The sequence below is a fragment of the Penicillium odoratum genome (genome assembly GCF_028828045.1).
Source record: "Penicillium odoratum strain IBT 22623 chromosome Unknown utg000004l_segment0_segment0, whole genome shotgun sequence".
Classification (NCBI taxonomy): domain Eukaryota; kingdom Fungi; phylum Ascomycota; class Eurotiomycetes; order Eurotiales; family Aspergillaceae; genus Penicillium; species Penicillium odoratum.
In genome coordinates this window covers 2,797,278-2,813,714 of record NW_026643146.1, presented here as the reverse complement: position 1 = coordinate 2,813,714, position 16,437 = coordinate 2,797,278, and the positions used below count along the sequence as shown (strand labels likewise).

Sequence of the window (16,437 nt, the reverse complement as noted above, 5' to 3'; positions counted from 1 at the left end):
ATCAAGTATGAATGAGAAGAAAAAAAAGAAGAAAAAGAAGAGAAAGAAAGAAGCTCATAACGCCCCGAGATTCGGTATGTAAATAGAAATAAATCACAGTCGAAAACGCCAAGACCTTGGCTCATTAATAGTCCGAATATGCCTCATGATGTGAGTACCCGTTCCCAGGTAAGGATTGAGGCCAAGCGCTATTTCGTAGTCGTCGATCTATAGATTAATTAGCAAAGGACATTGAATCAAGTTGATAAAACATACCCTTTTCAAAATCACGCCATCGCTTCATCGTAATCTTCGTGCTGTCGAATTCACCCTCAGCATCACCGTGTCCCTTATCCTTTTCACCAGCTGTCTTTCGGGTATCACCCCAGCTAAAGTCGTCGAATTTCCAGAATGCATAGGTAGGAAGGACGAAATTCCAAATTGGAAGTGAGCCAAGGTAGATGAGCATCCAGAGGACGTAGACGAGGCGGTGAGCGGTGACAACGATCAGGACACCTGGCAAACCCAGGATCAAGGCGAGGAGAACGAGAGGAATAATCTGGACTGGTCGTTTGACGATTGAGGAGATAACAACGTAAATAGTGAATGAGATGGCGGCGGGGAGGACGAGTGTTCCGATTAGTTCGATGAAGATGACGAATTGCATGCTGAAGCAGAATGTTCCGCAGAGGTCGCGGACGAGGACTAGTTCGAATAAGTTGTGGACTGTACTGTTGATCCAGCGACGGCGTTGGGAGAGAAGGACCATGAATTTGTCAGGGACGACAGTTTTGCAGACTGCTTGTGGGACAAAGATTTGTTTGCGTTTGGGGAAGGTCTTGAGCATGAGGGTTGTTAGGTATCGATCTTCACCTAGGAGGAGGAGGTTCTTCTTGTGAAGGGTGTCGACGACGTTCTCGGAATAGTGCTCCACAATATCGGGGTTGGCTAGGATGGGAACCCAGTAGTTCTGGCCGCCCTTGGGAGCTTTGATACGGTACATGGAGAAACAACCAGGAAGACAGGTAACACCACCGAACACGGACTCAAAGGACTTGGCTTGGTGGTGGGAGATGAAGTATTCAAAGACTTGAATCATGGTGACCCAGCTGTCGGTCTTGTTGGCAATCTTGGTCTCGCCACAAAGACCCATAATATCCGGGTCCTTGACCATAGCGGAGACCATGTGTGTCAAACTGTCGGGGAAGACTTTCGTATCGGCATCTACCATCAGGACGACTTCGTAGAAGTCTGGAGGAAGACCGGTGACATTCCACATGCCGTTGAAAATCTCAAATTCCAGTTCGGTCATCCGCTCATCAAACATGACCTTCTGCAAGAACGACATGAGGATGATCTGACTGTCTCGCTTGCCACGATTACCAGGCTTGGACTGGGTAGACTCGGCAGGGGTACCGCACTTGACGATGACCATCATTGGGACTCGCTGCTGCTTCTCAGGAGGAATGAGAGAGGTCTCACCATAGTCGTAGAATCCAGTGTAGATCTTGGCCATGTTATGTCTCTTGGAGCCTGTAGCCACGGCGACGTATGAAAATGGCTGAACCTCATCTGGAGGAATCACATGGTCTCTCATCATGCCAACCACAATATCAGGAGTCGAGTACTCCTCTCCCTTACCCTTGATGATACCGTCACAAATCACGAGAATCGTTTTATGACTGTTGGGGTAGTCGGTCAGGGCAATAGAGTCCAGAGTACTCCGAATACCCTCTTCACCCTCCGAGTAACAGGTGACCAAGCAAAGTGCATGCGCCAAGGGATAGCCGAACGGCTGCCAATCAGGCGGGGGCTGAGGAACAACGGACTCATGAATAAATCCAGCAGGACCAGGAGCTTCATAATCAGGCGCCGTGGGAGAAAACGGAGCCTCTTGCGAGCCCGGACCGATCAAACTAGTCCTGCTTGCCGCGGGGTTCCGAGAGTTTTCCGCACTCAAAGTGCCACCACTGCCGTTGTGGCTGGTCTTGTACATAGTTCCAGTGGTAGTTGAGCTTGGCATAAGGCGGGAAGTCGAGTTCTGGCTAGCCATCGTCACATAGTTTGAGCGTTGCTTACCGCCGGTAGATCCCATGACATATGGACTGGAGAAACGTGATGTCGTCGGCAAGAAGCTGGCGCGTTTGCTGAGGCGGTCGGGAACTGGAGGATCAGGCAAGCGAGGTGCCGGTCGATAGATATCGTTGGACCAGTCTTCGATCTGTTGGTTACGAGTTTTGGAATCAGAGCTCATGCTGGTGCTGTCCGCAGCGAACTTCTTGGCCAAGAACCATTGGAACAGTACCGCAAAACAAAACTTGACCACGACAATCGACAGAATGAAGATCAAAGACACATACAGAACTACCTTGGAAGCAATGCATCCCACGGTGTCTGTATCGATACTTCCAACCTTAATGATCTGCGTCAGACACTGACCAAGCTTTTTCTCGTCTCCACCTTGTAGGTAGTATGTCAGATCAACTCCTCGAACATCAGGATTCGTGCGAAGGGCATCAAACTTGGCCGGATACGAGACCTGGCTCGTGTTGAACCAGCGCAGAAGATCCAAGTCCAAGACACTACCTGAGTAAACAGCCAGGTTCCGGCTTTTGTTCTTAGTGTCCTCCCAAGTGAAATACACATCACCCGAGGGGTTCAGCTTCCAGAAAGGTTTCCGTGCAGCAGAGCTAGTATGGCAAGCCCATCCCTCGTAGTAGGAGTCTGTCATATTTGGCTCAGTCGAGCCATCCTGGTTGAAAGCATTGCATGGGAAGTACCATCCCAAGTCACCGGCAGAATTGGTTGGAACACCACCACCATCTACAGCAGTGATAAGTCCCTTACAGGCACCATTGACTTCCTGGAACATGAAACTGCCATCCTGGCCACCATACTTGTGCGGCAAATCGTAAAGAACATTCGAGCCCGAGGGAACGCCCTCTGCAGCAGGGTGCGTCGAACTCTCCAGGTTATATGCTTGGCCGTGGAAAATCATATAACCACTACCAACTTCGTTGATCTTCATTCGTGTAGGAGGGGATCCACAGACCACAGCGGTGAATCCGAATGTAAGGAAACCGACAAAGGCTGCGACCATGAGAATAATGCTGATCAAGCCGATCTTCTCCCGCCACGCGGTCCGCTGATCTCTCTGTGGCATGCCACAGCACTTTAACAAGAAATCCGGTACCAAGCAACTGATCAGCGCGCAGTACGTTGTCCACAGATCCGGCGGTCGCACCCCCTCCATAGCCTTCTGGCGCTTACGATCCTCAAGATTAGGCTTCTTCGAGATCCGTCGCGAAGATCTCTTCTTCTTCTTCTTTGAGCGATGACGACTCGGGCCCCGCTCCATAGGCTTATTCACATTCCCTCCATACAGCTCCCTAGCCTTCATGTCGATGCTTTTCGAGCTATTGGTCTCGGCCTCGCCATCGTGGTCCAATAGTGGGTCATCTCCGGTCGCGGATGGGTGTGTATTCATATGATGCGACCGTTGACGATAATGGTAATTGGGGTGGTCGGAGTCGACACGGCGACGTTCGGGTTTCACCATACTTTTCTTGCGGCGTAAATCACCGCCCCGCTCCATGCGATCTTCGTCGTCGGTCGCCCGGCGGCGGCTGTGCGAGTGTGAGTGTCGGCGGCGGTGTCGGTGGGAAGGAGAGGTTGGGTTGTCACTGTAGTCTCCCGTGTCGTCTCTGCGACGTCGTCGTGAGGGTTCGCGGAAAGCCCGTACCTCTTCACGCCGAGGCGAGGCCTTTCCTGGCCTCTGGGGCAAAGACATGGTGCTGATCGAGTTAGTTTAAAAGTATCGCGTCGCAGTATCGGCGCACTCACTCTCAGAAAGCCCCGGTCATGTACTGGAAACGAATGACCTCGGAATGTCCAAATTTCGCTGATCCGGTCGATCGTTTAGAGCATCTCCGGTGATCGGCTAAGTGCTCCAAATTCCTGCATGTAAATTTGACGGTACTTGGTAGCTGCAGACAATTCCCAGGACAATGAGTCCGTTTGGTCTTTTCGGAGTGATCTCACGTTCACTGCGGTCGGCCGGTGCAACGACGGCCGGGGGTGGAGAAATAAACAAAGGTCCAGGTCCACACAAGGCAATCGAGAACGTCAAATAAGAAACGAGCGGATCGACCCGAAGGGTTCAAGTGAATTGGGGAGAATTCAGGAGAAGAGATTACAAGTCATGATTTCATTCTTAGTACCACCTGGCCTTGATATGTATCACTGTTTCACTTTGACTTCGCTTAGTATTCCCCCTTAATCCTCTCGTCACTATTGGTTTTTTCGCTAGGGGCATCCGGGGTGCATTACCAATAAGCAAGCAAATGACTAACCAACTTGATTGGATAGTGGAGTCAACCGAAGTCAGGGACCAAAATGACCCCGAAATGATTCCAACTTAACTTCATTAGGCTTAAACTGAACTTTTTCCTTTCAATTTTAGGAACTTGAGCCGACTCTAGTCACGGGGTCATCGACTTTTTCCCTTCTATTTTCAGATTTAACGCCACTTGAGACCGTAACTACTCGGTTTTGTAATACCTGATCGAACCTGTACCCAACTGAGGTTATTTGCCAAGTTCTATTTGTGCCACATTCAGACCCTGCAGGAGATTTACCGTCTATACTCCGTACACTCCGTATACCGTATATGTCTGTGCTCTGTCATATTCGATCAATTATGTCCTTACAGATGTAACTTTATGCAATGCCGGTTAAGGCGTGAGATCTATCAATTCAATATGAAAATGCCTCCAGGGGCTCAACCCGTGCCCGGTGCACACCCGAATGCCGATCGACATGGTGGACGATCACAGCGGGTCTACCAATTCAGTTAGTATTTTTTGCATACTAAATTACATACAAGTCAGTTACAGCGTACGCTGTACTTCATGTTCTCTGTCCGATCGAATCCGGATCTGCTAGGGATTCACAGGCCCTCCCTTGTATGATCGGCCTGGCAGCGAGCGCATGGGAGCCATGCCCACGTTCTTTCAAACTGGAATGCATCTGACAGAGGTCACACCTGGCAGATGGCGGTATGCGAGGGAGGATGAGCTAACAAAAACCGGCAATTTCGTCATCGAGCCCATGTCAATATGTATGATTGTGTAGCGTTGGCAACCTTTGGAAATAGTGCCGATAGTTTGAACGCCAGCAAGGAGGACCAAGGAACCCATAAAAGCCAAGGACCCTCCCCATTATTGAAGGTGAACGGGCCGTGCGGGCATAACTCAATCAAAGCAATAATTCGGAAAATAAAAATCAATGAGAGAATAAGAGAGATATGGTAAGGTAAATATAGAAATAGAAATAGAAAATGATGTAAGAAAGGTGAACTGTGATTGTCGGAGTTCCAGAGGTGACTCAGTAAGCTGCGGAAATACCGTTCGCCATACCGAAGAAAATGTTGGGATGATTCCGTGGTCAGCATACCGTGCTTCCCATGGATCGTCACGATCTTCATACAAGTTAGTATTGGAGAAAGACAGACAGGTTCAATTCCAAGATTGCATGTCGTATTCTGCTAGACCGAGAGGGTCAGGGCGATCAACTCCGCGTGTTCATTGTGGTGGAGTCAGTGGAGTTGTACGGGAGAGAAGTGGCATTCTTTAGCCTTAACTAATACGACAAGCCAAGTGAACTGGGCGCGTAAAGATTCGAATGGAATTCTCGTATATTAATAGCTCCCCCGCTATATGGGTAATGAACATGAAAATCTTGGAATAGTACGGAGTAGGAGTAAATCTTGTTAAATCGCATAAAAATGCCATGGATTTGTGTCAACTAGTACTCGCTGGATGACCCTTCGAGGGGTAAACTAGCGATCAAGTGGGGATTCGAACCCTTTTTAAATCTTTTAAATCTTTTTACAATTTAAATCATTTTCCCTTTGTTTTGGCTGAAACATAACTCTTTCCCCTCCCTCACTTAAACATGGTCATTGGATCGTTTTGAATTTTACCCCCCAAATGCAGATTTCCTTTAGGTCCCCCTAAAATTCTCCACTAGAGCTACAGTCCACCGACATTTCAACTTTTGATCGGTTCGCATGGCTTAGTATTTCAATATTTCTGAACTTCGCTCGTTCTTGTCTTGACACACTCGTTTGGATCGTTTCATCATGGCTTATTCCGTGGCAAACCAATTATCCTCACCACCGCCAGCTTATCTCCGGGACTCTCCTCCGCTATCGCACCACACCAAAGAGACTCCTCGAACAATTCCACGTCCACAGAGCTTGACCCTCATTCGACCTGGCTCATTTACCGATGACGAGTCCCCAATCGTCCAGAATTCACCTCGTTCCCCAGTGAAGATCGACAGTGGAGTCCAACTACCCCAGGCTTCTAGCGTGGTTGTCGAGAATATTCCCCATAATGGCACACCGCGAATAGAGCTCCCGGAGTTCGCTCACATGTCACTTGGAGAATCCACTCCGCCTCACAACTGGGATGCTAATTATTCCCAAACGAACTCCCAGGCGTATCCCTCTTCGTATGGCCCACCCAGCAACGGATCATGGTCTGCAGGCGAAACCCCGAAAGATGCTCAAGACTCGGTGAAAAAGAGCGACTCCTCTCGTGGCAGCTGGGAAAGTGTTGCTCTGGCGTCTGATGCATACGAGCCTTTGGCGTATCACCACCAGCAAGAACAAGTTACACAAGGAGCTAAGCGCTCGACTTTGGGAATGAACTTGACCGAACAGCCATCCGGCTCGACTGGAAACCTAGCCGTCCAGCACTCAAGAATCGCCCGTCCCCTTTCCACGTATTCATCTGGATCAGATGGCGTGGCTGCCCACCGGCGTAATCTTTCGGCCTCGCCGTACATGCATGGCCGGTCATCATCAAGAAACTCAACTGCATCGCCAACAGTTTCACACTTGGATCTATTGAATACATCATACCCCCAGCCTGGGCCGAGTGTGGCTCAATTCGATAATTCGCGCCTCCAAGCATCGGTCGGGAACAATGCTTCTCTCTTAAGCCACAAACAGACGTTTGAGATGTATCTGGCGAATGTGAAGAAGACGGACTCACCAAGCGTGCAGTACGAGTTTGCAGTCTTCATGATAAATTCTATGCGCGAAATGCCTAATGTTGATCTCGAGGATTCGGAGTCTATCACCCGATCACGACTACTCCGGGAATCAAAATCCATTCTCCAACGTCTTGCGGACCGCAGCTATCCTTTTGCACAATACTACCTCGGTGACGGGTATGCGTCTGGGCTGTTCAGCAAGGGAAAGCCAGATCATGATCGTGCCTTCTCCCTCTTCGTGGCTGCCAGCAAACACGGCCATGTGGAGGCTTGCTACCGTGCAGCTCTGTGCTACGAGTTTGGCTGGGGAACAAGGCCAGATGGCAGTCGTGCTGTCCAGTTCTACCGACAAGCTGCATCGAAGAACCACCCCGGTGCAATGTCGCGCATGGCTAGAGCTTGTCTGGCAGGTGACATGGGTCTGGGCAAACGCTACCGAGAGGGCATCAAATGGATGAAGCGGGCAACGGAATCATCCGATACACAGTACAACTCAGCGCCCTATGAGCTTGGACTTCTCCACGAGACAGGAGACGGGAATGATGTGTTTAAAGATGAATCCTACGCGGCACAGTTGTTCACCAAATCCGCAGAGCTGGGTCACGTCGAGGCAGCTTACCGACTAGGTGATGCCTATGAGCATGGCAAGCTAAACTGTCCCCGAGACCCTGCACTGAGTATACACTTCTACACGGCCGCCGCACAGCATGGACACCCACTTGCCATGATGGCATTGTGCGCGTGGTATATGGTTGGTGCGGAGCCTGTCCTTGAAAAGGACGAGGATGAGGCTTACGAATGGGCTACACGAGCAGCTCACCTTGGTGAGTACCATTTTCTCCAATCTACGAAAACAAGATCATTGCTAATTTGCTTAGGCCTGGTGAAAGCTCAATATGCCGTCGGATACTTTACCGAAATGGGTCTGGGCTGCCGACGTGATGTCCTCGAGGCAAACGTCTGGTACGTCAAAGCCGCCGAGCAAGGCGACGAGCGTGCCAAGATTCGTCTCGCTGCAATCCAAGCAGCCTCCGAAGGTGCCAACGCAGCAATGGCCACTCGAAACGGTCGTTTCAAAAACGAAAAACCCCCTGCACATGGTCAGTCCCAACAGCAATGTAAAGTGGGATAACACTGACAATTTCAGATTCTACCAAAGCAAAGCAAAAGCGATTCACCATTTTCTGATGAAGTTATTTCTCCCGATCGAACAACTTAAAGCATCTACGTCCTTATACAAATCTTTTCTCAATGACGTTTTGACCATGATATCCCACACGCCACCCGCAACACTGACTCAATCCATCGCAATCGCATTAATACATAATCTGCATCTCACGCTCGAGAATTTTCGGGCCTGAACAATTGACTTTTTTTTTTTCTTTTTTCAACTTCCAATCATTCCGAACAAGCGACCTGTGTATAGCGCCCTCACTCCCTTATTTCATCTTACGCTTCACTTCACTTCCATCCCTTCATTCCTGCATGATGTTATTGCCTTAGGTATCATCCTTGATACTTTTTGTTCCAGTATTACTATCTCAATCTGTTTCACTGGTTCCATGCATGGGTTTTTCTTGGGCGTAAACGTCTCCATATCCTCGGCTCTTTATTTCAACTTTCGACATTCTGCTTCGGTTACTTTAGGTGGTTCTTTGTGGCGATTCAGTTGCCAATGAAAATATCACTCTCTTCAATTAGTTCACTTCCTGCTTTGTAATTTTCTTTTGCCGCTCAAATAGATAGAAGTTTAGTATTGGTGAGGTGAGGTGGGTTTCTAACAAACTCGTGGGTATAAAATTGCCTCTCCTCTTTCTTTTCCTCTTCCTCTTCCCCTTCATCTTTCGCCCTCTCCCTCTTCCTTCTCTCTGACTACTCCTTACCCACTTCACATGGGACTTTCTTCTTCATCCCCTCCTACCCAGTCGTTTCAAATGTTCAAATGGGTAACATTTGATCGATCACAAATTCTCTCTATATATTTTTACAATTCCATCTTCCTCTTCCCTCCCTCCTTCCTTCCTTCCTTCCTCCTTCCTCATCGCCCCTTCCCGCTAAATAGCGGGCTATCTTCTTTGACCTCTCTGGCACAACGGCACTGAAGAATGTCAGTATCCGATCGATGATTATTTTCCTACAACACAGCTGGCACCTTTATTATATTAGATCTATGCTCAAGCCAGCCGGCAGCACTATGCGCCACTGTGTCGGAGTATCCCTGGACACATGTGTAAAAATGTTTCCTATGTGAATGTTTTTCTGCCTGCCTTCAAAGCCCTGGCTTTGGAAAATCTACGTTCAACCGGATTACAGGCCCGATCTCGCTGAAGAGTTCAGAAACACGGAGAGGAAACACCAACAGTCCAAAAACCCAAGTAGACATTTTCTGTCGAAATTTATGGGGCCCGGAAATGTAACGCGTCCTAGGCTATGACTTTGGTGTGTGAAACAACAAATGGGAAGCAGATGCCTCAAACCAATTCCATTTCTGAAGAAAATCCCGAACCATGGGCTTTCTGACGAAGTAGACTGTCGATGCAAATATTATTTGTCTAATAACCGATATCTCCTCGTCCCTGCTTCGCCATGGCTTGCTGTATGCAGCTGCTGCTACTCCTCTTTCTATGGCGCTGGACTGCCATCATGACCGTGACCACAAGCGACAAAATCTGTGCATGGCATTGATCGGCGTTTCCTGCTGCCTTTGAAGGATTGTGATGCTCATGAGCCAGGTTCAAATCTTCCACTCGATATTCTCAAACTAGTTCACTACCACGACGGTAATCCGGATACAGGAGGGAGACTCGTACTGTGATGCATAAGGACTTCACTGGGAACGTTATTATCACCCCTGCAACAGCAGGTGACCCGATTCTCGTTATGCTGATTTACCAAATCCCGGCCTTCGGGTTGACTTGTTCTTTCAAGCCCATCTGTGATATCGTTCCGAGCAGTCAAATCAGCGACGCTGACTGTAATGAGCTCGACGAAATTCCGTTCCAGGATGCAGTCCTCGGACATCGCCCCACGCGAGCCGCTGCCGCCGCTATCACCTATCGCGACTCGGACGATAAATTTGGCGGAGGAGGTGATAAAATGACTACAAATCTTAGTCGTTCACCGTTCCAACTCGAGCGTTGAAATCAGCGGGTTTTTGAGTTTCTGTGGAAATCGTAATGTGCGTTTGGAACTGAAAAAGAACAGGATCACGACTCTTTAGATCATGTCACTGAAGGGGAACACAGTACTTGGCTGTCCGACTCAGTCCGGCTATGGGCCATACAGCCTGCAACTATCGCTCTCTCTTTTCCCTATGGGCTTCAATGGCAGTCTGTGAGATTATCAAGAAGAAGATGAACAACAAAAAGCTGCGTGGAAAGATGGACCGAAGACGGAGATAGGCATTAAGATCCTCAAGTCCGCATGAAAAGGGTTACTTAAGCGCCTATCAGCCCCTTTCGATTTCGGCCAGCGTTTACTAAGGGTGAAGTGGATCTCAAGGATTTATAAGGACTTATAGGTGCGTTTTGACTAATCGAAATGGTGCTGGTCCGGTTCTTGTGGCTAAATTTCTTATTTCCATTCGTCAAAGGACTTATGATGGTGAACAGCAAGGAGTGCAGGTCCACCACTCACTTCCTGCCGGTGAGGAGGATGCTCCCTCCCTAATCCATCTTGAAGAAGATTACGCCAATACCAACAACGCATTGGTCCTGGTTTGAGTTCCTTACCTCTGTAAAATTGTTTATTTGTATGTAGCTTTCCATTGTAATGGATGATCCATCTAGTGATATGTAGATAATCGCAGAAATATCGACTTCGGGAGTACGAGAAACTCAATAATGGGCACATGTAGAGCAGACTACTTTGTGGGAGCACCCTGAAAACTCTTAAGCCCTGCAAAATATCAAATACCGGTGATCTTTTCCTGTCCTTAATCTAAAAGATGCAGAAGATTATGATCTCTTCGCGGTTAAATCCTCAGAATCAGGATAATAGTTGCATATAACTATTAACCCTACCTCGGCACCGACGATGTAAGAGAAACACTTGGGTTTTCCTGCCAAATCTTATTTATCAAATGGCGTTGTAATCTTCACTCTAACGTGATTTTCTCATCTCGCTTGCTGGCGCCTCACAAACGTACTGCACGGAGGATATGTGGGGATCAACCCCGCAAAGTACTCCAGACATGACGGACCGGGTAACTTACCCGCAAAATAATCTCGGTTGTTTCTCGGCAATTGTTACATTAACAGGTATATTACCTTAGCGTAATGTTTCCTAAGGCGGTCCAGCTGGTCCGCGATTGATGGAAATTTCCCCGCTAGACCACGCTTGTCTAGTGCTAATGAGTCCAGAAAAAGGACAATTCCGGCGGGATAGTGCTTGGCCTGATCTAAGAAACAATGTTTATTGTGAATCATGCATAAAAGGGACTCTCCCCTTTAGAACCTATGTTAATCATCTAAAGAAAATTCTATCAATTGAACATGAAGCTCTCTTATATATTCACATTCGCTGCAACGGCAGCAGCAGCAGCTCTGAACCATGCTTCCGCATCCCCAGCTGCTTTATCCGACGTAACAATCTTCAACCCACCGACAGACTACAATCTTCCCCGAACTCTCTATGCTCGCACAATCGAGCTCCCAAATGGTGACCTGCTCTCAACATGGGAGAATTACTCCCCAGAGCCACCCCTAGTCTACTTCCCAATCTACCGCTCTCAAGACTACGGTAAAACCTGGAAGGCCTACTCCAATGTCACTGACAAGGCCAACGGATATGGCTTGCGCTACCAGCCATTCCTGTACTATCTCTCTGAGTCTATCGGCTCCTTCAAGGCTGGAACCATTTTGCTTGCGGGCAACAGTATTCCGGAGGACCTCTCCACCACGCACATCGATTTGTATGCTTCGCACGATAGCGGTCTTACCTGGGACTTTGTAAGCCACATCGCAAGTGGCGGTGAAGCTGTCCCAGATAACGGACTGACACCTGTTTGGGAACCTTTCCTTATGACTTAGTGAGTTGCACTACTTAAAATTACCTGGCATAAACTGACTCGGCACAGTAACGGCAAACTGATCTGCTATTACTCGGATCAGCGCGACAACGCGACCTACGGACAAAAGCTCGTTCACCAAGTTTCCTACGACTTGAAGAAATGGGGTCCTGTCGTTGACGACGTGTACGAAAATCCCATTCCACCTGCATGATCTCAACTAATCAATTCTAGTGCCTACCCAACATACACTGATCGTCCGGGAATGCCAACTGTGGCATTAGTACGTCTATTTCCACATATATCCTACTAAGAAAACAACTCTAACCATACTATAGCTTCCAAACGGGAAATACATTTTCATGCACGAGTACGGCTCATTCTTCAACACGTCAGACTACTCTTTCCCCGTCTACTACCGCATCGCCTCAAACCCGGAGGAATTTAATTCCGCTGAAGGAATTCAATTAATCACCACAGAGGGTACGAAGCCTACATCCGCGCCTTATGTGGTCTGGACCTCGTACGGTGGTAAGCACGGTACTATCATTGCGAGTGCGCAGTCCTCTTCTTCTATCTTTGTGAATCAGGCTCTTGGTGAGGGTGAGTGGACAGAGGTTGCCTCGCCAGAGGTTGCTGCTTATTCGAGATCTTTGAGGGTTTTGGCTGGAGATGGAAATTGGTTGGTTCTTACTGGCGGTGGTGACTCTGCTTCTACGACGGATAATTTGGTTAGTGTCAGTGTTATGAATTTGAAGGGGTCAGTTTGAGGCTAGCTGGAATGTGAGTATACATATTTAAAGGGAGTGGCAGCGAATTTCTGGATTTTGAGCCTCGTGAAGCTTGAAAATGCATCCCTGTTTTTCAAGGTTGTTGTGTGTTCAATGCACATGAAGATACAATGAGATATTCTCTAAATAAGATCCTATAAAGATCCGGTAGGCTTGATCCTTTCCTATTATGTAAAAAAACTGTATTTTGTTCCAAAAATTCAAGTAATTCCAGATCAGCACACGATTTTGGATCCTATAGGGCATGCTGGCTCCGCTGTCTCAGTCTATCCGTATGCACTAGAAGTTTGTTCACAGTCCAACGTTTATTCAACTGCCAGGGTTTTCAATACTTGAGACTCGACGTGCAGCGCGATCATCAAATCAGTGACACACACATCTGGCGTTTAGTACCATCATCTGACTGTCCACACTAGCCGTGGATCTGGAGCCGAAGCCGGTTAGAGCGTTGTGTGTTGCAAGTCTGCGTTAACGCGCCTTCACTTGCGCGAGCTACGGTCCCGCCCGGACCTAACTCTAATCGATCAACAGTAGACATCTTTATTGAATGCGGCCATACCACATTGACTATAGATGTTATGAATTTTGAGAACTGCCTCCTTACTCTACTCGTTCTTCTATTACGCGTTGTCTATCGAAGAAAACGGGGTATTGTGACCTGAAACCTGGCTCTACGCGTCGATGCTGTAGAGACACATTTTGGAACACGTAAAGGAGCCGCCCACTGTCCTCATGCAGATATACTCAGCGAGAGACAATTGCCGGCAAATGCCAAAGGTATTTCGTTCTAGTGCGAGGAATCCCGTCGTGACCTTTCCTCCGATGGACTTTTCGAAATGCTTTTCAAGTGGAAGGATGCTTTCTTTCTAAAAAAGACGGGGCTATTTGTATGGGAGATTAGTCTGGCCTCCACGGGGAGCGCGTCTCTGTAACCCCGTAAAACACAAGATTTAATATGATTCAGACTGTAGCCAAGCTAACCAGAATTACTTTCTTCTATTCCGTTCCAGATACGATGAATCCGTCGTGCATTGCCAGATGATTGGCGGTCTCACCCAGCAATTACTGGGCATTGACACTGGTAAGGGAGCTGTATGCATGCTGAGTAGGTGGTTGGATATATGAAATTATTCTCAAACGCAGCTGATTTTCCAACCATTCTACTACTATTTACATCAGTCAGTGGATGGATCCTAGAACTGGTTCATATCTTCTAACATGGTTCCATGCTCATCATGCTCATTCCCTGTCCTCTGCACGAAATTCGCTCATATTATATTCCGACTGATTGATGTCGCAGGGCTCATTCATAGCCATTTCAATATCATCAGGTAGTCTCTTGGGGCCAGTCCTGTGTGTCTGAGGCGGTGGGATATCATTTGAAGAAAGGCGTGTTCTTCCGTTCCGATTTTGACTGAGAATTTTGGGGCCGTGGTGACGGACAAATTGGCGGGTGTAGGGAATAGAGCCACACAGGATGATAAAATTGGCCTCAATAACTCTAAATAGCCATAGATATCACATTAACAATCACCCGAGTCAAAGACTGAATCTCTATTCAGCCAAAGATCACTTACATGAAAAGACAGGCGAGGCCGAGATTATGTGGTTGATCGTTCGACGCGAGTAAGGGGATCAAAGTCACCAAGCGAGCGATACTGGTGACCACGGTGCTGGAAATAAAAAGACAAAAGTTAACATTTCGCCCAGGGGCTCTCGAATCATATCTCTTGATCAGGTGGCAATCAGGTTCACGAACAGACAACCAATCCCAAACAAACATAATATCCCAACCTTTTGCAAAAGCGGCAAATGCATCCCCCACATAAACGTGATCGGTATTATAATCAATACCACATCACTGGCGGTGTTTGCAATGGCTGTTCCCAGATATATACCTGATCGATGCCTGCAGGCGCTAGGAGCTGACAAATTCCATCCAGCCTGGAAGGGATTGCAGGCAAAGATGAGCGCAAATATTAGAGCGATGCTGTATCCGCAGATACCGACACCAACAAGCCAGAGAGTGTATCGCCACATGCGTACAGATTCAAGCACACGATAGTAAAGCATTATGACGGCTAGCTTGGCGAATGCGAGCGCCGGGAGATAGAGCACTGCCAAGGCGAGGATGGTCTGGTCTATTGTCAACTTCGTGCAGGTGCTCAACTCGGTTTTCACTTACCTTTCGGTAGCTGACTATAAGAGGCAGAGGGATATTCCAAATATGAATCGCGAAACACGAATTGGCATAGCCGTCTACATCCATATGGTCAGTAGTTAGATCTCATGGGGTGATCATTATAAGTTCTAACACAAAATAGTTGCTTGAGTCCCAATGGAGAAGACCTATCAGGTTCATCAGCGAGAATTTTCTTTTCTGCTTCCTTTGCTTTTAAAAACATACCCAGGCAAGGAAGATTGAAACTAAGAGCCGAACATTAGAGTCAGAGCTATCCCAGTAAGATCAATGAACTAACTCACCATCATCCCACCAAAAACTTCTTATGATGCAGACCTTAGCATAAAGCCGGATTATAAGAAACAATGTAGAAAGGGTCAGGCCCACAGCGACCGCGATGCGGTTGGCATTCAGTAACCAAGGCCTGGAATTGAAATCCGGGGTTACTCCAGGAGGTGGGGGACGCACCCCCACAGTGTGATTCATCATGAGCCCAAGTTCCAGCTGGCTACAAAACAAGTTGTTACTCTGCACATTGTTTCTAAATTGAGTTCCAGTGCTCGAAGAAGATCGACAAAAACGAGGCGATAACGGGAAGATGAAGTAAAATTCAAGTTCTGCCACTGACATAATTGACTTGCCAATTAACCATAGACCCAAACCCAGCTCATTGGAGCGCCGAGATGTAAGTATTTCCGTTAAAAGCCACTCGCGAAAGCCTCCAGAAATAATAGATTTCCGTCTGTACTGGGACTTCTATTCCACGCGTGACAGATTGCATATTGGTTCCATGGAGAAGTAAAAGCGACAAAGATGGTCCTGAGGAAAAATATGGGTTTTGAAAAGACAAAAGCCACAGCAAGCAGGATAGCTACTCCACATGCATACAAATTCCAGATAATGTACAACTAGACGATTACAGTCAACTTCCACTTATATCTCCAAATGAAATTAGGTGACAAACGTGAATTGAGACAATTCTGAATTCATGACGTAATCTGTAATCACCTAGCCCTAAGCCCTATATCCTATTTAGGTTTCTCCCTCGTTATCTATACATCCTACTTTACCCTTAGGACAGAAGATGAATCTATGTAAATGAAAGAACCCTACAAGTCTAACGAACATTTAGGAGGTCCTAGTCGGCTAAGGAAGGCTAAGATAGGTAAGGTACCGGATGTCCTAGATAGCATATCAAGAATCATGGATTTTTGATTAACGCGGCGGACTCGGTAGTCTGTATAGAGGACTATGTGCAGTCATAATTGTATTGGCTGTGTATATTGTAGGTGGATGCGGGATTGAATTCGAATATGTTGATGGCTATGGTGATTATTTTCTTGGCTGATGTTCAGTCTCATGTGGGTTGACTTGTTTCAAATGTCGACCATTCATATGACAGCCCCGAACGTGGC

The 16,437-nt window shown here is 47.5% G+C and overlaps 5 protein-coding genes across 5 annotated transcripts; 4 read left to right on the top strand and 1 right to left on the bottom strand.

The window, feature by feature from the left end:
* Nucleotides 1-124: 124 nt before the first annotated feature.
* Nucleotides 125-3,769, bottom strand: chsF (chitin synthase CHS3; the record flags this gene model as incomplete). The annotated part of the gene is made up of 2 exons (XM_057139258.1): nucleotides 125-207; nucleotides 256-3,769. The coding sequence occupies 2 exons, from the start codon at nucleotides 3,767-3,769 to the stop codon at nucleotides 125-127; spliced, it is 3,597 nt and encodes a 1,198-aa protein (XP_056997465.1).
* Nucleotides 3,770-4,745: 976 nt separating this feature from the next.
* On the top strand, nucleotides 4,746-5,112 carry N7520_005323 (uncharacterized protein; the record flags this gene model as incomplete). Its single annotated transcript, XM_057139257.1, has 2 exons — nucleotides 4,746-4,830; nucleotides 4,934-5,112. The coding sequence occupies 2 exons, from the start codon at nucleotides 4,746-4,748 to the stop codon at nucleotides 5,110-5,112; spliced, it is 264 nt and encodes an 87-aa protein (XP_056997464.1).
* Nucleotides 5,113-6,121: 1,009 nt separating this feature from the next.
* On the top strand, nucleotides 6,122-8,173 carry chs3 (putative chitin synthase activator (Chs3); the record flags this gene model as incomplete). The annotated part of the gene is made up of 1 exon (XM_057139256.1): nucleotides 6,122-8,173. One exon carries the CDS (start codon nucleotides 6,122-6,124, stop codon nucleotides 8,171-8,173), a length of 2,052 nt encoding a protein of 683 aa, XP_056997463.1.
* Nucleotides 8,174-9,855: 1,682 nt separating this feature from the next.
* On the top strand, nucleotides 9,856-10,182 carry N7520_005321 (uncharacterized protein; the record flags this gene model as incomplete). Its single annotated transcript, XM_057139255.1, has 1 exon — nucleotides 9,856-10,182. One exon carries the CDS (start codon nucleotides 9,856-9,858, stop codon nucleotides 10,180-10,182), a length of 327 nt encoding a protein of 108 aa, XP_056997462.1.
* Nucleotides 10,183-11,534: 1,352 nt separating this feature from the next.
* N7520_005320 (uncharacterized protein) lies at nucleotides 11,535-12,807 on the top strand (the record flags this gene model as incomplete). The annotated part of the gene is made up of 4 exons (XM_057139254.1): nucleotides 11,535-12,070; nucleotides 12,119-12,235; nucleotides 12,284-12,332; nucleotides 12,388-12,807. Coding segments are annotated over 4 exons (1,122 nt in total), but the record flags the coding sequence as incomplete, so codon positions are not given.
* Between the last annotated feature and the right edge of the window lie 3,630 nt (nucleotides 12,808-16,437).